Source organism: Microcaecilia unicolor, chromosome 4 (assembly GCF_901765095.1).
Source record: "Microcaecilia unicolor chromosome 4, aMicUni1.1, whole genome shotgun sequence".
NCBI classification, from domain to species: Eukaryota; Metazoa; Chordata; class Amphibia; order Gymnophiona; family Siphonopidae; genus Microcaecilia; species Microcaecilia unicolor.
This window is the reverse complement of record NC_044034.1, coordinates 28,599,584-28,621,183: the sequence shown is the minus strand read 5'-3', so window position 1 is coordinate 28,621,183 and position 21,600 is coordinate 28,599,584. Positions and strand designations below refer to the sequence as shown.

Sequence of the window (21,600 nt, the reverse complement as noted above, 5' to 3'; positions counted from 1 at the left end):
GGGTAAGTAGCATAGAATCTTGCTACTTTTTGGGAGGCACTGTTGGAAATAGGATGCTGCGACAGATGAACCTTTGGTCTGCCCCAATATGGGAATTCTTATGTTCTTGATGTTTATGGGGTAGTTACTAAGGTGCACTGTGGCAATAATGCATGCTATTTGGATTGGATTTATTGATTTTTACACTAAAAACATTACATTGAATTTCTAATAGAGTATAAGATACTTGAAGCGGTTAAGAGAAAAGTGACAAATGGTTTGGGGTTTGCATAGCAAGATATATGAGGAGAGACTTGATGACTTGAACATGTATACCCTTGAAGAAAGGCGAGACGGCTGATAGGATACAGATGTTCAAATATTTGAAAAGTTTTACTCTGCAAACAAACCTTTTCCAGAAATGGGAAGGTGGTAGAAATAGAGGACATGAATTGAGGTTTTGGGCGGGGGGGGGGGGGGGGGCTGACTCAAGAATAATGTCGGGAAGTACTTTTTCACGGAGAATGTGGTAGATACTGGAATGCCCTACCACAGGAGGTGGTGGAGATGAAAATGGTAACAGAATTAACAAAAGGTGTGGGATTTTTTTAGCATGTGGGAAGCACGAATGATCCCAAAACTATCATGAGATGTCTGAGTGCGCCCCATCGTAGATTGTGAGCTCTTTGAGCAGGGACTGTCTTTTCATGTATGGTGTACAGCGCTGCGTATGCCTTGTAGCGCTATAGAAGTGATAAGTACTAGTAATGTAGAAGCCTGCCCTTGCAGATCAGCAACGCGGCCGCTCAGGCTTCTGTTTCTGTGAGCCTGACGTCCTGCAGATTTTGAAGATGATCCGTTCTTTGATTGGGAGCCAATGCAACTTTTCTCGGAGGGGTTTGGCACTTTTGAAGCGTGCTTTGCAATATAATGCTGCCAGTCAACATAGCATTGCGAAGTCTGCTGAGTAATCTTGGGATATTGCTTCAGACTTAAGAAGCACTTATGTAAGGTGGTTGTATGACTTTTAGGGGTTCACTTTGCCTTTTACCCCTATTAGTTTTTTTTGTACCCCTGAGGGCGAAACGTGGCCACGTCGGGTAACCTTGTAATAAACCTTCTGTTATCCTCCTGTTCCATTTTTTTTGTCTTTTTTTTTTGATCTGCTTTTTTTCTTTTGCTTTGGTAAAAGGGGCAAATCCATGTGCTGATGCCACTGCAGGGCCCCTTTTACTGCAGCTTGGTAAAAGGGGGTCATAAGAGATGAGGTCCTCTCCTGTAAGGATGGAAGCTTATGATTAAGCAGGAAATGGGGCTGCAGGTATTTGTTATAATGTGTTCCAGATCCAGATGTGCCTCTGAGTTAGATCTGATTCCTTGTCGTCGTCTTGGCACCAGACGGGAGTGATTGGCCGTTGCCTTCTCCTGAGGCATGGAGGGTTAAATGACTTGCCTTAGGCCCCAAGGAGCTGCTGTGAGATTTGAATATGGGACCTTCTGTTTCCCATCCCAGGGCACTAACCATTGGGCTACTCCTCCACTCCTGTAATGTGTTAGTGTCAGCTTATAACAAGAAAATGGGTTTGTAGGGGGGAAGGGTAAGAGAAGGGTTAGGTTTAAGAGGGGGGGGGGGGGGGTGTTGAATTTATTGTATTGAAAATAAAGTATTGGAGGAACATTTATTGTTATTTACATCGGTGTCAACAGGCAATAAGAAATTCCTTCGGCCAACATGTTCTGATTCATTGGTTTCTACCATAGCTGCAATGTTTGTAAGGTGGATTTGATATCGTTCTATATAAAAATAAAGTTTCAAAAGAAATTTAAAAAATAAATGATAATAAAATATGTACTAAAAATACTAGTATACTGGTGTTTAAAATATTATTTTGCCTGCTGTTTTGCTATGAATTTGTTGTTCTTGATTGGTCTATGAATAGGCTTTAGACTTCAGTGTCCCCTTCCCCCCCCCCCCCATATTTCTTCTAATGAAACACCATTAGTGCTGCACTTTCATGATTACAGGCAAGTCACTTAACCCTCCATTGCCCCATGTAAGCCGCATTGAGCCTGCCATGAGTGGGAAAGCGCACAAATGTAACAAAATTAAAATAGATACTATTGGAGATTCTACATGGAATGTTGCTATTCCACTAGCAACATTCCATGTAGAAGCCTGCCCTCGCAGATCAGCGACACGGCCGCGCAGGCTTCTGTTTCTGCCTGCGCGGCCACATTGGTGTGACTCTGGACAAGTCACTTAACCCTCCATTGCCCCATGTAAGCCGCATTGAGCCTGCCATGAGTGGGAAAGCGCGGGGTACAAATGTAACAAAAATAAAATAGATACTATTGGAGATTCTACATGGAATGTTGCTACTATTGAAGATTCTACATGGAATGTTGCTATTCCACTAGCAACATTCCATGTAGAAGGCTGTGCAGGCTTCTGTTTCTGTGAGTACGTGCAGGACGTCAGACTCACAGAAGCAGAAGCCTGCGCGGCCACATTGGTGTGACTCTGGGCAAGTCACTTAACCCTCCATTGCCCCATGTAAGCCGCATTGAGCCTGCCATGAGTGGGAAAGCGCAGGGTACAAATGTAACAAAAATAAAATAGATACTATTGGAGATTCTACATGGAATGTTGCTACTATTGGAGATTCTACATGGAATGTTGCTATTCCACTAGCAACATTCCATGTAGAAGGCTGCGCAGGCTTCTGTTTCTGTGAGTCTGACGTCGTGAAGGACGTCAGACTCGCAGAAGCCTGCGCGGCCACATTGGTGTGACTCTGGGCAAGTCACTTAACCCTCCATTGCCCCATGTAAGCCGCATTGAGCCTGCCATGAGTGGAAAAGCGCAGGGTACAAATGTAACAAAAAAAAGAATCATGCACTTAACACTACACAATTAAAGTCATGTGGATTGTATGGAATATAAATAAAAAATGCTTTAATGGTCTCTGAGGCCTTGTCATTCATAGAGCAGCAATATGTTTTGTAGAATAAAAATATAAATACTGCAAAAATAATATTAAAATGGGCCTCTGCCTTCTAATTATTATTTTTTAACTGTGCCAGCCACTGAAATACGGAGTTCAGTTCAAATGGTTTCTTAATTACATTTAGTTACAGCTTGTCAAGTTTTCACTCTGGTTGTGTTGGTCAGCGCTGTACTTATTTTTGGGGCATGATCAAATTAAGCCCAAAGCTGTCCCGGACCCATACCACTACCCTCTGATTTTACTGTTCCTAAATCCTTCACAACACAGCATACAGGAAAGAAAAGCCAACTAGCAGGTAAAACTCTTGTAATGGTTTTCAGAGGCATCTTTCATAAGAAAATTGCAAACACAATTCATTAAGACCATCATGTTCAATGATGATGCTCTCATATCTCCTACACACCTTCCCATGCCTACCTCCTTTCACAGACAGTTGAGAGCACCATTCATTGTAACCCTGGCTTGTCAGAAAGTGGCTCCTCTGCTTGAGCAATTTATGCAGTAACTCAAGTTTGTTGTTTACCCAGCAATCCCCCACCGTTTAATTTTTCAACATTTTTATTTAACCTAATTAGACCTTTCCCCTTCCAGTCTGACTCTTCATTTGTTTGAACAAACATACTGACTGCATGTATAAACCACTTGGAGAATGTGTTGTGGCAGAAAGGGTTAAGTTATGTCAGTAGCTCATGTATTAGCAAAAGACCTGATTTCAAACTTTGAGTATACTCTTGAGCAGACTGTCTATGTAATAAACACGCTCGAAACAAGTTTGTAATGTCTATAAGATAAAAGTGCAGATTTAAGATGTGACATAATTATATAGCATGCATATAAAATTTGGGACTTCACTAGATTATAACTCCAGTTATAATCAAGTGTACTTCTACCCTTACCCTACTCTGTATTGCTCACTGGAAGCTGTAGTCCCATCCCCGGAGACTTATCAGCCTCATTGGGATTACTTCTCTCTATATGCTACTATATATTCATCCCAGAGTTGTATTGTCTTTTCCGGAACCTTATCAGCTTCCTTGCACCTACTGTTACTCTATTTTCCACTCTGTATATAATCCCGGAGTTGGTACTCTCCTCTACGGAACCTGTAAGCCACATTGAGCCTACTGCTATGTGGGAAAATGTGGGATACAAATGTAATAATAATAATAATACATAGAACAGTAAAAAAAATAAAATAAATAAGTGCAACTTTGGAATCAGTAAATTATATGTTCTGATGAATAGAAGAACCTACACTAATTGTTGTTTTTTTTTCCAATATATATTGTAGCACTGTTTGAAAGCATTTTAGGTTGTTAGATAAAGACTGGTAAGGAGGCCATCATTCTTCATAAATGTTTCTGAAACAGATACAAGAAGATAAGCAATATAAAAGCTGTTAACTCCCTGAGTGCAAATACATTATGAAACAATATTACACCTGTTGGTTATATGTATAATAATAATGGATATTCTGCTGTGTTTAAGTTGCTAAACAGTGTGGAATAACTAGTACACCTGTAGCAGCAGTTCTGTCAATCATCAAGCACCCACAATTCAAGCACACAAGAATGAAACACACACATCACAATCAGAATATCTGAAAGGAATCCAAGTGTATTTCGTTGTGTCTAAACTTCCATTAGAAATGACCCTTCTTTTCATTCAAAATTAACGAGATCAGCAACCGTTTTTTACAACTAGGAGTCTCAGTGTTGAGGTTTGCTTATCTGACTGATGGACGAGTCTTTTCGGGATTTACAGTCGATCGTCTTCAGCGCCTGTTGCTCTGTCCAGTGACCTCCGGAGTTTCGTTTGATGCGTGGCTGGAACTCTCTGCCGGGTGACCTGATGTCTTCAGTGGGCCATCCCGATAAGATCTTTGTACCTCTTCGTCAACGTGTTGGCTTTCTTGGTGAAGCAGTTGAGTGTCTGAAGGAGGCCTGAGAAGTGAGCATAAAATAATGCTTCAAGATTGGGAGCCTCGACAACCTCAGCTTCTTTGTCCACGGTGGCCATCTGGCTCTTCCACTCCTCCAGAGGTATTAGACCATTCTCCATACTAGCCTTGATGGACTTCAGCAGGATGTAGTACTCATACATATCTGTGGTGTCATGAGCAGTGGACGTGTCAGGCTCCAGGGGGACATCTCGGAGGAGGCTGGGGAACATCACCATCTGCTCCATGTTGTGAATAGCAGAAGAGCATTTGGCCACGGCTGCAGCAAAGCAGAGTATCTGCTGCTGTCTCTCAGTAACTTGCATGGTAGCTTTTTTTTTCCCCAGGAGACCAGGAAGAGTGTTGTTGCCTGAGTGCTGAAATAGGTTAACTTTGCAGAGGCTTATATATGATTTGGTTGCACTGCTAAAAGTGAAAGCCAACAGATTTGTGAACCTAGCACCACTGATTGTGTTAGCAAATGACACACCATCATCTTCAGCTAATCAAAAGCCTGGAAACCTGACCCTCCACATTGGATTGCAGAGTTTGGTCAGTAATCTGGGTAGGTTTCATCACGAGTTTAAACACAGACTGAACTTCACCCAATAATAATGTTTAACATACTGTAATATTATCTAGCAATAAGTAAACAAATATGGCTGTTTGCCAGAGAACATGAGCATGAGCTCACATTATTATTGGGTTGATGTTTGATAGATTTCATCAGAATTGTATACGTGGTCTAGATTTAGACATAATCTGACTTGTACCCAAAGAATAAGCAAGATGTTGCTTTCACAACGTGAACCTGGTGTTACCTTGTTTGCTAATGTCCAGACATCTGTCTGATTTGGGCAACGGAATTTACCATCTTGAACACAGATCTTGTTCTAAAGCAGTAAAAATAGCTTTTCGTGTGTCCTTTGTATTTTGTAACTGGGGACCTGAAAAGCAACTGTCATAGAGCAATTCAAGAAACTGATAACTTTCCTATCAGGAGACGAATGAATGCAGCCCATTTGGGTCCATGCAAATAAATTTGCTTATGAATCAGTTTAATTTTAAGGGTTAATTATAAAAAGGATCTAAAAGACGTGTAAAAGTACTCATCAAATTACTCCACAGGTTACATGTGTAAAAGTACACGAACCCCCTGATTCTGTAAAGGTCGCCAAAAATTGAGCGGGCAAATTTAAGCTCATTCCTGATTTCTGCATGCAATTTCTTTCTTTGTTGAAGCATTTATGTAAAGATGGCTATTATAGTGGTGCAGTTCTGATGCAAGTCATGGATATGAGACATTAATGACAGTATATGCTTTCCATGTATTTTATTGATTTTACTAGTAAAAAAGGGCCGTTTCTGAAAGAAATGAAACGGGCACTAGCAAGGTTTTCCTCGGAGTGTGTATGTTTGAGAGAGAGTGTGTGTGTGAGAGTGACTGTGTGTGAGAGAGAGTGAGACTGGGTGCGACTATGTCTGTGAGAGAGAGAGAGCGCGTGTGTGTGAGATTGAGAGTGTGTGCCAGGGCCCCCCCCCCCTCCTCCCCCTCCCCTCCTCTCCCATCCTCCCCCCTCCTTCCCTCATCCCTTCCTCCCCTCCCAGTTCCAGGGTCGCCCCCCCTCCCTCACTGCCTCCCAGTTCCAGGAAGACCGACTTGCGCTTCCAGAGCTCGGCTGTCATGGCCCTGCAGGAGGCTGGCGAGGCTTACCTGGTGGGTCTCTTCCAGGATACCAATCTGCGCTATCCACACCAAGAGAATCACCATCATGCCCAAAGATATCCAGCTACCCCGTCGTATTCGTGGTGAGAGGGCTTAGAAAGCATTAAACTCCATCTACACACAACCAAAAGGCTAAGAGCCACCACATCCCTACACAAAAAGAGCTGATGTGTCAGTCTGCTCTATGGTTACTACTTAGCTCCCGATTTCCAGGCTGTTGGAGGTTTAAGGATTGTAGGCGGCATCTTGCAGTCTTTCTTCCCGGCCCCCCCCCCCCCCCAAACTACAGTTTTGAACAACCTGTGCTCTCTCCCTTGGCCTGTTCTCGTCTACTGAATTGTGGCAATGCCGGTGCCCCTCCCCTCCCCCCGCCCAAACCGCTATTCAGGCTGATGCAGTATTGAAATTCCCGTCCTCCCTTGGCCTGTTCTCGTCTGCTGAATTGTGGCAACGGTTTTTTATCTCTGCCCCTCCACCCAGTGGCATACCAAGGTGGGGACGGTCCGCCCTGGGTGCACGCCACTGGGGGGGAGCCGCGCGCCTGTCGGCTCTTCGTTTTCATGCTCCCTTTGCCCCGGAACAGGTTACTTCCTGTTCCGGGGCAGAGGGAGCATGAAAACGAGCTGGCAGGCGCGTGGCACCCCCCCAGCGGCGTGCACCCAGGGGGCCTCTTTCGCCGGGGGGGCGTCGTGCTGTTCCGGGGGGGCGGGGCGCATCGGCGATCCGCCCTGGGTGTCAGCCCCCCTAGGAACGCCACTGCCTCCACCAACCGGCCAACCTCCGCTGCCTTGCACAGCTCAGCGTGCATGCCCTCTGAACGATAGACCCAATCGCCGCTGTGTGCCCACCCTCCCACCTGTGGTTGGTCGTTGCTGTTTCTGACGAACCCGGAAGCATGCTGACATCAATTCAGGAGATGGATACAGCCTTACAGAGAGCACGAATGCTTCAAGGCTTCACTTTCTCAGCTTCAGAACGTTGGAGGTGCTTTTTATTATATAGGATTGTTGGTGCTGTATGTATTTTGTTTTGTATGTTTTTTTTGTAAACAGCTTTGATTTAAGCAGTCTATAAATATGTAAAATAATTTAATTGAACAAGCCAATTAGTGCCAATACAAGCAATTAGTGGAGCTAATTAGTGGAGTAGTGGCCTAGTGGTTAGGGTCAGGGCCGAGCCAAGGGTCTGTGGCGCCCCCCCTGCAAGGGATCGGGTGCTGCCCCCCCCCCCCCCGCAGGGGATCGGGTGCCGCCCCCCCCCCCATTTAGATGATCGCTGTCCTCTCTCCCCTCCCTCCCGCTCCCATGTCCCAACTGCCCGCCCTCTTCTCACCCCAACAAAATCTCTTAAATTTACCTCTGTCCAGCTGGCAGGGCAGCGAACGGCGCAGCGTCAGTGAAGGAGGCGGCGCTCCTGACGTCTCTACTGGTCTTCCCTTCGCTCAATGTCCCGCCTTCTTCTGACATCAAGGAAATGACATCAGAAGAAGGCGGGACATTGAGCGAAGGGAAGACCAGTAGAGACGTCGGGAGCGCCGCCTCCTTCACTGACGCTGCGCCGTTCGCTGCCCTGCCAGCCGGACGGAGGTAAATTTAAAAGAGATTTTGTTGGGGGGAGAAGAGGGCGGGCAGTTGGGACATGGGAGCGGGAGGGCGAGGCAAGCATGGCGCGGCGGGGCGCCCCCCAGAGGACGGCACCCCCCTGCCACGCTTACCTTGCTTACCGCGTTGGCACGGCCCTGGTTAGGGTGGTGGACTTTGGTCCTGGGGAACTGAGGAACTGAGTTCGATTCCCACTTCAGGCACAGGCAGCTCCTTGTGACTCTGAGCAAGTCACTTAACCCTCCATTGCCCCATGTAAGCCGCATTGAGCCTGCCATGAGTGGGAAAGCGCAGGGTACAAATGTAACTAAAATAAAATAGATACTATTGGAGATTCTACATGGAATGTTGCTACTATTGGAGATTCTACATGGAATGTTGCTATTCCACTAGCAACATTCCATGTAGAAGGCTGTGCAGGCTTCTGTTTCTGTGAGTCTGATATCCTGCACTTACGTGCAGGACGTCAGACTCACACAAGCAGAAGCCTGCGCGGCCACATTGGTGTGACTCTGGGCAAGTCACTTAACCCTCCATTGCCCCATGTAAGCCACATTGAGCCTGCCATGAGTGGGAAAGCGCAGGGTACAAATGTAACTAAAATAAAATAGATACTATTGGAGATTCTACAAGGAATGTTGCTACTATTGGAGATTCTATGTGGAATGTTGCTACTATTGAAGATTCTACATGGAATGTTGCTATTCCACTAGCAACATTCCATGTAGAAGGCTGCGCAGGCTTCTGTTTCTGTGAGTCTGACGTCCTGCACGTACGTGCAGGACGTCAGACTCACAGAAGCAGAAGCCTGCGCGGCCACATTGGTGTGACTCTGGGCAAGTCACTTAACCCTCCATTGCCCCATGTAAGCCACATTGAGCCTGCCATGAGTGGGAAAGCGCGGGGTACAAATGTAACAAAAATAAAAAATAAATTTAATTAGGACCAATGCGCTTAAAGTTAGGCATGGTATCATACCTAAAATTTACATGTGTTCCAAAAAAGGGTGCACAGAAATGGGAGGGTCATGAGCATTTTGGGTTGGAATGGGGCATGGCTTTGCGTTACGCACATAATTAAAGATTAATGGTGCTCCATACGTAAATTTAGGCATGGGCATTTGCAATACATTTTTGTTGGTGCAAAAGGCTGTGCCTGAATTTAGAATTGCCGTTGAATCCGTCAGATACACTTGCTTCAACCGTTAGGCTAAATTATTTGAGCCAGGCAAGAATAAGGCTGAGCATGTAATCGTCATTGATCCTTTATCTATATATATATTTTTTCATTTTCTCCACAATATGTAGTATGTAATATATATCAAGTACTTAGCAGTGGAGCCGGCGAAGAGGTTTTTGTTTGTTGTTTTGGGGTTTTAATTATTTTGATGCATTTCTTTTAAATGGACACTGACCCTGGGGGAAGATACTTATCACTCACCTGTGATAAAAGGAAGGATCCACCTGCAAAAGGGAGAAAGTAATTTTAACTAGAAGTGCACTTCAGTGTAACATAGCTACGATTCTTAACTGAGTCTTAAAAAGTGTTTTGGTTTTTTTTTTTTTAATTTTTATTTATAAATTTTCTTTTAAATATCAAGCATTACATCTTGAAATACAGAAAAAGTCAATTTAGTTTCCAAATTTTTTTCATAACAATAACAATAAAGGAAAAAAATGATAAAAATATCAAAAATATAGGATAGGAAATCAATACTTGTCTATAGTCCACAATATCGAGGGGTTCACAATTTCAAGGAAAAACATGTATATCAAATTTAGAAATCAACTTCCAAATTTAACTTGGCAGTTAGTATAGGCAGGCCAGGTAATATATATATTATTTATGGGGTTGAAGTTGTTAAAGTCCCTACTAATGGAGACTGTGGGTCTCTTAGCTTAGCTTCCAGAAAAGAGTTCAGTTGTTTCACCTCAAAAAATACATATTTGATTGAATTCAATTTTATCACACACTTGCACGGGAAGTTCAACCAAAATAATGCCCCAAGTTGCAAAACCTTTGGTCTCAGTTTGAGGAATTCTTGTCTTTTCTTTTGGGTAGATCTTGAGACATCGGGATACATTCTAATTTTACAGTTCAGGAAATCTGGTCTTTTGTTTAAGAAAAATTGTTTGAGTATCCAGTCTCTATGTGGTTGAAGTATGAAAGTCACTTTAAGTGTCACAGTTGTCAGGCCCTCATTGTCTCCTTCAATAATTTGAGTCAAATCCAAAGTTTGAACATTCATTTCAACTCTTTGTGATAAATCTTTATTACGAAGTGGTTCTACATAGAAAATCTTTGAAATTGGTGGATGCGATTTTTCTGGAATCTTTAAGGCTTCAGTTAAGTATTGTTTGAAGGTTATCAATGGTGAAATGGCAATCTGCTTGGGAAAGTTTATCAATCTGAGGGCATTGGAACGTTGGTAATTTTCTAATATTTCAATTCTATTTTGAAGATACAGATTTTCTTTAATTAAGTTAACTTGAATTTGTTGAGAGTTTTTTTTATAGCAGAAGAGTTTACTTCCGTTTCTTTGCCCAAAGATATCAATCTCTTATCCATTTCAGATATCCTTTTTGAATCAGAACTGAATTTCTTATCAAACTGAGTAAACTTTTGTGTAAATGAAACTTCCAAACCAACAAGTGCTTCCCAAATATTGTCCAAAGTAATTTGTTGAATGTGTTTTGTTTTTTTTAATGTCCTTTTGACGAGTTGTTGGGAAAGCCTTATGATTGTTTTCTTAGGAATAACTGTGTAATAAAAGCAATCTTTGTTAATTTAATAAGTTGCTGCTCACTGCTTGGCTTCTGTACGTTGGTGCTACCCTCACTCTGATATCGACACTGGTTATTTTTAGTGGCTGTGGTGCAAAGGTGGACGTGCCTAGTCGTTAGTGCAGTGGACTTTGATCCTAGGGAACTGGGTTCGATTCCCACTGCAGCTCCTTGTGACTCTGGGCAAGTCACTTAACCCTCCATTGCCCCTGGTACAAAATAAGTACCTGAACATATGTGAACCGCTTTGAATGTAGTTGCAAAAACCTCAGAAAGGTGGTATATCAAGTCCCAGTTCCCTTTCCCTGTTTGAGATTCTACATGGAATGTTGCTACTGTTGGAGGTTCTAGATGGAATGTTGCTACTGTTAAGATTCTGTTGCTACTCTTTGAGATTCTACATGGAATGTTAATGTTGCTATTCCACTAGCAACAGTCCATGTAGAAGTCTGCCCTTGCAGATCAGCAACGCCGCCACGCAGGCTTCTGTTTCTGTGAGTCCGACGTCCAGAAACAGAAGCCTGCGCGGCCGCATTGCTGATCTGCAAGGACAGGCTTCTACATGGAATGTTGCTAGTGGAGGAGTAGCCTAGTGGTTAGTGCAGCGGACTTAACCCTCCATTGCCCCTGGTACAAAATAAGTACCTGAATATGTGTAAACTGCTTTGAATGTAGTTGGAAAATACCACAGAAAGGCGGTATATCAAGTCCCATTTCCCTTCCTCTTTCAAGGTGAACCATCCTACCACTGTGACTGATAGCAGACTTTGCTATTGCTGAGAAACAAAGCATCGCTGAAACCTAGGGGGTGCTACAGCTTCACCTCCTTACATGCATTATGTGGGTGGGCCCTGCAGTAGAGCCATCTTTTCTAAGCACGAGCCAGCCGAGACCCCCAAGAGACAATCACTCTCATCTTCCCAGCCAGGCTCCAGCCAACCTTAGTCACAATCATATCAGCAGATCAGAGGTGTTCGGAAAGATCATTCATTGAAGTCACGCGGTACTGGGAACTAGCCTGCTACCCCACACAGACTACCTTTCAGGTAATGTGGAGAGGAAGACTGGCGGGGGGGGGGGGGGGGTAGTGAACTGGTCCACAAATGACACTGCAATTCCTAAGGCGGACCCTGCTTCTTACTCTCACCCACTTCCCTGCATGAGCAGATGTATCCTCAGTGAAACAAACTGGCTCACTAGAGCTGCCACAATAAGGATGGGTGTCTGTCTGTCTGTCTGTCTGTCTGTCTGTCTTCCTTCCCTCCCTCCCTGGTCCAACTGACCCCAACAGATTGGGGAGGGGGTTCTGAATTTGGATACACTTTGATATGACCTGAATCACATGGCAGATGGTGCAGATTTATGACGGACAATCAAAAAGAAAAGAATGTCACCTCATCGTCTACTTCCTTTTCCCATGCAATATGTAGAGACTTAAAAACAGAGAAAATAGTGAACATAAACTCATTTGTCCCTCCACAAAGAGCTTTGACCTGATTAAGTTGCAAGATCCATTTATGAAAATGAAAGTTTAAAAAAATATGTGTCTGCAGTGTGTTTGAGCTAGGAATATTTATTATGTTAATATTTAACAACAAAAAAAACAAAAAACAAGCTTGCAGACCAGAAGTGTATGGCTCATTCCAGTCTGTACTGGTCTGAACCTGAACTGTGGGGTCTGTCTAGGACATGGAAAGGAGATTCCTGAAGGCCGGCAGGATACTGGGCAGCGCTGCTTTTCATGATGCAGCATTAGGAGCAGTGACCTGGTGGAGAGCCCAGAAGTTCAAAAACTGCTGAGCACACGGGGAAAAGCTGATACTGGTGTGACCTGACATGCTGCTGGACGTATGACCAGTCTTACCATCAGGGCATTGGCTAGTGAGGCTGAAGAATCAGTTGATATCCAAACTGAACTCCAAACCTATGACTGAAACCTGCTGAAGGTTTATTCGCAGGAGGGTGACTGGGGCCCATCAATCACGCAATCTTCAATTGGCTATCATCAGAGCTGCTCCAAGGGCGTGAGATGCCCTGGGTGAAACCTCAGCCTTTTGCCCGTTCAATAATTTTCAAGCCCTAACCCCTCTCCCCTGAAATTCTGATAATTAAACTAAAACACCATGATTACCTCACCACCTTCCCTCCCAGAATGATCCTGTAAAAACATGATAAAACATATTTTTCAATATTAAAATTTGTTTTATATGCCCGTAATGAGGACAATTGCCAAAAGTCATTTGCCAGGAAAAAATGGACTATTTCAACATTACCCACCCTTTTTGTGGATAAAAGTACATGCTGATGGTACTTTACTCTTTGCTACCCCCCAGAAGCTGCTATCTTCACTCCAGAGCCGTAGCGAGGGGAGCTGACACCCGGGGCGGGTCGCCGCTGCGCCCCCCCCCCCCGGGTGCAGCACGGCGCACCCTCCTCCCGCTGGAGCGCATACCTGCAGCGAGGGACGGGCAGGAGGGCCGATCCGCCCCAACTACTGCACGTTGCTGGGGTGTGTCGGCTCCGCGCTGGTTCACTGCTCTCTACTACTACTACTATTTAACATTTCTAGAGCGCTACAAAGTGTACGGGAAGTAACCTGTTCCGGGGCAGAAAGGGCAGTGCACCAGCGTGGAGCCGACACCCCCCAGCGGCGTGCACCCGGGGCGGACCCCGCCCCCCCTTCCTACGCCACTGCTTCACTCCCAGCCCTTGAAGGGCCCCAACAGGTCAGGTTATCAGGATGCACAGAGCGCTGACTGCCTGAGCAGGAGGAAATCTTCAGCTGGCAGGGTTTGTAGATCCCCTTCTCCTCAGGTATTTAATATTTTGGGTTCGGGTGGAGGAAGGAACAACGAGCAGAGAGTGGAGCAAAACAGAGCAGAGGGGGGCCAGGGATGTGGGGGGAATTTATTCTGTGTCCACCTATCTTGGACTCAGGCCCACAAAAAAATTGGCTCTATGGCTATGCCCCTGGGGCAAAGAGACAGATGACCACCAAGAAAGTACTTATAATAGTCCAGGCATGATGGAAAGACAGCTTGTAGGAAGACGACACAGTCAAATTTAAAAGAAGAATGGATTTTATGGATAGACTGTTGGTAGTATAAATCAGGCCAGAAGCTGCCACTGCTGTGTTTCCACTCCCCCTCCCCCACCCCCAAATTTTGTTCTGCTGCTCCCCTGCCCCTCTGCTACTGCTACATCAGGACATTGGTGAGCAAAGGAGAGGAGGGGGGGGGCGTGTTGGGAGGTGTGGCGATAAGAGAATTGCACTGGATATCAGAAGATACAGAAGACTAAGAAGAACAGACCTGAAATGCGAAGGATGTTAAAAAAAATGGAAGCGGTGCAAAGAAAAGCTACGAGAATGGTACGAGATTTGCGTTCCAAGACGTATGAAGAGAGACTTGCTGACCTGAACATGTATACCCTGGAGGAAAGGAGGAACAGGGGTGATATGATACAGACGTTCAAATATTTGAAAGGTATTAATCCGCAAACAAATCTTTTCCGGAGATGGGAAGGTGGTAGAACGAGAGGACATGAAATGAGGTTGAAGGGGGGCAGCCTCAGGAAAGATGTCAGGAAGTATCTTTTCACGGAGAGGGTGATGGATGCTTGGAATGCCCTCCCGCGGGAGGTGGTGGAGATGAAAACGGTAACGGAATTCAAACATGCGTGGGATATGCATAAAGGAATCCTGTGCAGAAGGAATGGATCCTCAGAAGCTTAGCCGAAATTGGGTGGCGGAGCAGATGGGGGGAAGAGGGGTTGGTGGTTGGGAGGCAGGGAATAGTGCTGGGCAGACTTATACAGTCTGTGCCAGAGCCGGTGGTGGGAGGCGGGGCTGGTGGTTGGGAGGAGGGGATACTGCTGGGCAGACTTATACGGTCTATGCCCTGAAAAAGACAGGTACAAATCAAGGTAAGGTATACACATATGAGTTTGTCTTGTTGGGCAGATTGGATGGACCGTGCAGGTCTTTTTCTGCCATCATCTACTATGTTACTATGTTATGTATGTGACTTGTTTATCTTTCTGCCCTCTCCCAGGTATAAAGATACTATTTACCTGCAAGCTGGAATGTCCAGCTCTCCAGAGAATATGGTCCCAACACCACCAGGTGGAGAGACAGAAAGACACAGAAGGCTATAGTAATAATATGAGAATAATCAATAATTGTTTATTATACTTACCAATCAGGAATACAATTAAACTACATAATATAATTAATTAATTCTCATATGAGACAGCAACCGGGACACAAATGTGACCTCTGACATTAGCTCTCTGGTTGCCTCTCTCCATAACTCTCCTTTTATACTCTTTTCTCTCATAGACTAGTACTGGAAGTACAAAGTCAGCATTTCTCTGATATTCCAGCCCATTCTAGCAAATTCTATCTTTACAGAAGCAAAGTTCTTTATAACATATTTGTTTATAATAAGTAAGGCCAGTAAGGTTATCCTACTTTGCAAAAACCATCTTCCAGCAAGCAAAGTTGTGTCTGCTTTTCATGGTCAGAAGCAAATTTCCCTTACATTACCAAATTCACGCACAGTATTCTCCTGCTACACATATCTCTGTTATGACTCCATATCTGCCTCTGTCTCCAACAGAACGGCAGGCTGACATGAGATTCACATTCTGTATAATTATTATTTAGCTTCTCAGCAGGGCCGGTCTTAGCAAGTGCAGGGCCCTGTGCAGACCAATTTGGTGGGGCCCCACCCTAGCCCCGCCCCACCCTAGCTCCACCCCATTGATAAGATTATTGTACTGGAACCTGAGACACAGGCGAAGGTAGCCATGGTGATTGTACTGCTGCTGTCCGAGGCAATCGCCTAAGTGATAGGGCTGGCCCCATTTGGAGGGGAGATGGTGTGAGGGGCATGCTGAGGCCTTGGGATGAAATAGGGACCGTAGAGAAGATACTAGACCCCCAGGGGTGCAAGGGAATAGGACAGAAACGCCGGGAAACAGTGGACATGGAGAGGAAAAGAGAGATGGGTGATACTGGACATAGAGGGATAGGGAGAGATGCTGGAGGGAGGTGAAGAGGGGAGAGTCACTGGATGTGGAGAGTAGAAGGGAGATACCTGGGGAATCAGTGGAGAAATTAAGTGACTAACAATAGGGGAAACACTGGGGAGGCAGGATGAGTGAGAGCAGAAGGATGAATGAAGTTTGGGGAGCACTGCAGCAAGGATGACTAAGGCTGTAATACAGGCTACTGGGGAGATGAGAGGCTTGGACATAAATATTGGGAAAGGATAACAGGATCTGGAGTGGGAGAGCACTAAGGGAGGAAGATAGATGGGGATGTGTGGCAGCACTAGTGAGACAATGAATGATACTGGGAGGGTGGAGGGTGACTGAGGTGTAGTGGAGTACAGGTGAGACTTGGGGTGAACCCTGGGGAAGGATGAGGCATATGGGACCACTTAGGGGAGGATGAGTAAGGCTCAGAAGGAAGAATTAATAAAATTAAGGTGCATTGAAGAAAGGCGGTAAAAGATGATTAAAAGGATATCTATGGGTAAAGGTGGGCAGGGACTGAAAAGGGGAAGAAGGGGTCTACTGTGGCTCTGCTCACTGGAAGCTAGGGTCCCAGGCAGGCAAAACCTTTGACAAAATGGTGGACATACAGCTGAAACATTTCAAACCACCACCACAGAGACAAACAGTACTTTAATTCAAAAAGGTTCTTCCTATAGAAAAAAAGCTATTATCATTCCTGGCTTGCTGCCTGCCTTAATGGATTGGCACAACTGTTGTAGACAGCCCAGGCTGTTGCTTTGCTCGCTCGGCTCCACCGAGTCTGCACACGCTCTCGCTCGCACCACAGTCAGCGACGATGGCTCACCACCTCGGACCAGGCTCCAGCTTTTCCCGCTCAGTGACTCCTGCCCTCGCGGAAACAGGAAATACCTCATCAGAAAGCGGGACATTGAGCGGGAAGTGAAAAGCTGGAGTCTGGAGGTGAGCCGTCGTGCTGCAACTTGTCTGTCGCCGTTGGGGGTGGGGCCATCGCTGCCTGGCTCGCCAGAAAGTTACTGTCGCCGGGGTCCGGGGACTCGGGAGCTGACGGCGGGCTCAGCGGGCCCAAGCCGGGGGTTGGCGCCGCGCTGGTGGTGGCGGGAGCGGAGCGGGTAAGCCGCGGGATCATCATGAATGATGCGGTCGTCATCCGAGGCGAGCAGAGGTCAGAGCGGAGGCAGAGTTGAGGCGCGCTGCGCGGGGCCCCCTTAGGCGCGGGGCCCTTGGTCGCCTCTGCCTAAGACCGGCCCTGCTTCTCAGTGACTCTTTAACCTGTTCATAGCCTGTTCTTTGCTCATAATTCTCAGTTACTGTTGTAAAGTTATTTTATGGTTCATGACCTGCATGTCTCATATAAACAGACTGTACTGACTTTCTCATTGTTAGTTTATTGTGTAATTAGGGGCAGTTCGGGAAGCAGAAGAGCTTTAAGCTCTGCAGAAGGATGGGTGGTATTCTCTGAAGGAAAGGTCCCTGCACCTATGGGCTGATGCTCGGAACTTCCATGCTAAAGCCGACAGCGCAGACACATAGCTTGCCCATGCTCAAAGGAAACGGTATTCAAATTATATGCATGCTGTAAAAGCGAGATCAAGGGTGGGGTGACATGCTCAGTGCATGTGCATTAGAGTTTCATGGTAAGTGCAGCGCCTGTACACATGTGCCACGCAAACCTGAAAGTGAAGCACACATTGATGCTGCTCTTCTGCGCCTTTAAATAAAGGCTTTTCCATATTTTGTATGTACTTGGAAGGCTTATATTTAAGTGCAAAAAACAGGTACCAATTTATTCTAATCTAAGTCTACCAGTCTCAGACACCCTAAAAATCGTTGGAGTCACCATTGACCGACACCTAACACTTGAGAACCATGCAAAAAACATAACTAAAAAGATGTTCCATTCAATGTGGAAACTAAAACGAGTCAGACCATTTTTCCCAAGGAATGTCTTCCGATACCTCGTACAATCACTGGTACTTAGTCATCTGGACTATTGTAATTCACTCTACGCCAGCTGCAAAGAGCAAATACTCAAAAAACTCCAAACAGCCCAGAACACGGCAGCCAGACTTATATTCGGCAAGCCAAAATACGAAAGCGCAACACCCCTTCGCGAAAAACTACACTGGCTCCCACTCAAAGAACGCATCACATTCAAACTCTGTACCTTGGTCCATAAAATCATCCATGGCGACGTCCCAGCCTACATGTCGGATCTAATAGAACTACCACCCAGAAATGCAAAAAAATCCTCCCGCACATTCCTCAACTTTCATCCTCCCAAATGCAAAGGCTTGAAATACAAATCAATGCATGCATCAACCTTTTCCTATACAAGCACACAGCTCTGGAACTCACTGCCACGTAACCTGAAATCGGTCTACGAAATGACCAACTTCCGCAAACTCCTGAAAACTTATCTCTTCGACAAAATATATCATAAAGAACAACATGCGTAACTCTACTTTCTTCAAGATAGCCAGGAATGTTCTTTAATGTCTTCTGCTTTCACACTATCATGTATTTTACCATCATGTAACCAAAACTTGCTGTAAAACCAAATGTACATTCTTTTCTATTTCCAGTATCCACGATGAATTGTAAGCCACATTGAGCCTGCAAAAAGGTGGGATAATGTGGGATACAAATATAATAATAATAATAATAATAATAATTTAAAATGTTCTATTCTGCATGATCCTACAACTCTCGGCAGGTCACAGCATAACATACATGATATAATTTTAAAAGAAGTCATACACACTAACATGCAATAAAAGATTCTTGACTAAAACAAATCCATCACCAAAACAGTGAGGAGCTTAAACACCCAGCTTTAAACCACCGTCAAATCTTGGTCAGAAAGGAATGTGTGGTTTCCCTTTTGGGTTTGCTCAGACTCTTGCATATTTCTTTCTCTCAGTACCAGCGCTTGCAGGCTTGCATGGGCTTCCTTCCGCTTCCAAAAGAAATCAAACCCAGCAGATTTTAAACTGCAAATCAAAAGAAACCCTCTCTTCAAACCCCCCCAATGCCAGTTCCGAGCTGGGGGTAGGTTTCCAGCGGTAGGAGCAGGGAGCATTGGGAGGGTATAGCAAATGACCTCATTAATATTTGCAGCTATCTCTGGTGTGCACGTTTCCTGCGCTAAAGCCTTCTGAGCATTCTGTGTAGATTAACACCGGCGCTAGTCCTGCGCTAATTAGCCCTAATGCTTGTTTTAGGTTCTGAACATTGGCCCGCTAGACTGGGAAGCCCCATGAGGAGGGAACTACCGTGGTTAAGAGGCTGGCTAGCTTGCCAGTCTCAGGGCTGGAAGAAGCAACAATACCAGTACTTATCAAGCTTTTTCTGGCTGTGACCCCAAGGCAGGGGGGGGGGGGCAAAATTCCCTGGGCCCGGACCTCCAAGGGGGGCTTGGCGCCGGGGTCAGGCCACCGCCGCTGCAGTCCCTGGTCTCACCTGCCTGCCTCGAAGCAGCAGTCACAGATCGCCTCCATTCGGGCCTTCCCTCCCTGTGTCCTGCCCTCGCGGAAACCGGAAGTTACATCAGATGAGGGCGGGACACAGGGAGGGAAGGCCCAAAGGGAGGTGACTGCCGCTTCGAATGCAGGGGGCCCGGAGCTGAGGAGGCAGGCAGGTGAGACCGCGGACTGCAGCGGCGGGGATGGCAGCAGTGGGGTGAGCGATGTGGGGGGCAGAGGCGAGGCGGCCTTGCCCTGGGCCCGGCCTAGTCTCTCGGCGGCCCTGCCCCAAGGTGAAGCAAAAGCTAGAAGGAAGCTTGAGTGCACAGGGAGAGGAATAGCCAGTAGGATGAATGAGGTGATAGAGCCTCTGTATGTCTTTGATAGAACTTCAGCTGGAGGTCAGTGGGCAATTCTGGAGTCCATATTGCAGTGACTAAAATGGTTGACAGTGTTTGTCATATATAGGGACATATTTAAAGTTTTTTTATTACATTTGTACCCCGCGCTTTCCCACTCATGGCAGGCTCAATGTGGCTTACATGAGGTAATGGAGGGTTAAGTGACTTGCCCAGAGTCACACCAATGTGGCTGCGCAGGCTTCTGCTTCACAGAAATAGAAGCCTACACAGCCTTCTACATGGAATAGCAATATTCCATGTAGAATCTCCAATAGTAGCAACATTCCATGTAGAATCTCCAATAGTATCTATTTTATTTTTGTTACATTTGTACCCCACGCTTTCCCACTCATGGCAGGCTCAATGTGGCTTACATGGAGCAATGGAGGGTTAAGTGACTTGCCCAGAGTCACAAGGAGCTGCCTGTGCCTGAAGTGGGAATCGAACTCAGTTCCCCAGGACCAAAGTCCACCACCCTAACCACTAGGCCACTCCTCCACTGTTGCTACTATTTGAGATTCTACATGGAATGTTGCTATTCCACTAGCAACATTCCATGTAGAAGTCGGCCGGCCCTTGCAGATCACCAATGTGGCCCCACAGGCTTCTGCTTCTGTGAGTCTGACACTCACAGAAACAGAAGCCTGCGCAGCCTTCTACATGGAATGTTGCTAGTGGAATAGCAACATTCCATGTAGAATCTCCAATAGTATCTATTTTATTTTTGTTACATTTGTACCCTGCGCTTTCCCACTCATGGCAGGCTCAATGTGGCTTACATGGGCCAATGGAGGGTTAAGTGACTTGCCCAGAGTCACAAGGAGCTGCCTGTGCTTGAAGTGGGAATCGAACTCAGTTCCCCAGGACCAGGGCCACCACCCTAACCACTAGGCCACTTCATCTCTATGCTTATTTAGTTTTTTAATTATATTGTAAGGACCCTGAGGAAGACTGTTTGCCAAAACATAGCCTGTGTTGGGTCTAGTCTATATTAGCAATTTTTGTTGGAGAATAAAACATTGATATTTTGAAGAACAACTGACTATTGGAGTTTTTGGAAACATTTACTTCCTTCCGCTCTGTGATTGTTTGACTACTGGGGAAATTCTGTTCCTCCTTTTTGCTTCGATAAATATATAAGAATCAGTTTTTGTCAGTAGAGTCTTAGAAATTTGGGATCATAGGGTAGTGAGGGTTAAAAGGGGTAGAGAAAAGGACAGTATCAAAATTCAAGAAAACATGGGACGAGCATCAAGGGTCTCTGAATGAGAAGAGGTTGCAAAGACCAGACTGAATGATCTTTTTCTACCATCATTTTCTTAATTTCTGTGTTTCTATAGAAGAAAATGCCATACACTGTCATTAGCCAGGGAGACTTAGGAAAGTCATTGCTTATCCCTGGGTATTAGCTGGAAAGAATGAATCTATTTGGAATCCTGCCAAGTACTTACAACCTAGATTGGCCACCCGGTGCTGGGCTTGATAGACCTTTGGTCTTAACTAGTAAGGCTTTTGTATGTGTTTATGATAGTCACTGCAATGCTGACCCCTGCTGGCATTTGAACTGTACTTCGTCTTGCCTTTTATAGGAGACTCTGCCTTCAGCCTATGGCTAGCAAGAAGACTGTATGGTCTGGGAGGTCATCCAGAGAGGGGGTA

General features: G+C 45.5%; 1 protein-coding gene across 1 annotated transcript; it reads right to left on the bottom strand.

Moving 5' to 3' along the window:
- Positions 1–4,584: 4,584 nt before the first annotated feature.
- On the bottom strand, positions 4,585–5,323 carry THRSP (thyroid hormone responsive). Its single transcript, XM_030199341.1, has one exon. The coding sequence runs from the start codon at positions 5,250–5,252 to the stop codon at positions 4,845–4,847; it is 408 nt and encodes a 135-aa protein (XP_030055201.1). The 5' UTR covers positions 5,253–5,323; the 3' UTR covers positions 4,585–4,844.
- Positions 5,324–21,600: the final 16,277 nt, after the last annotated feature.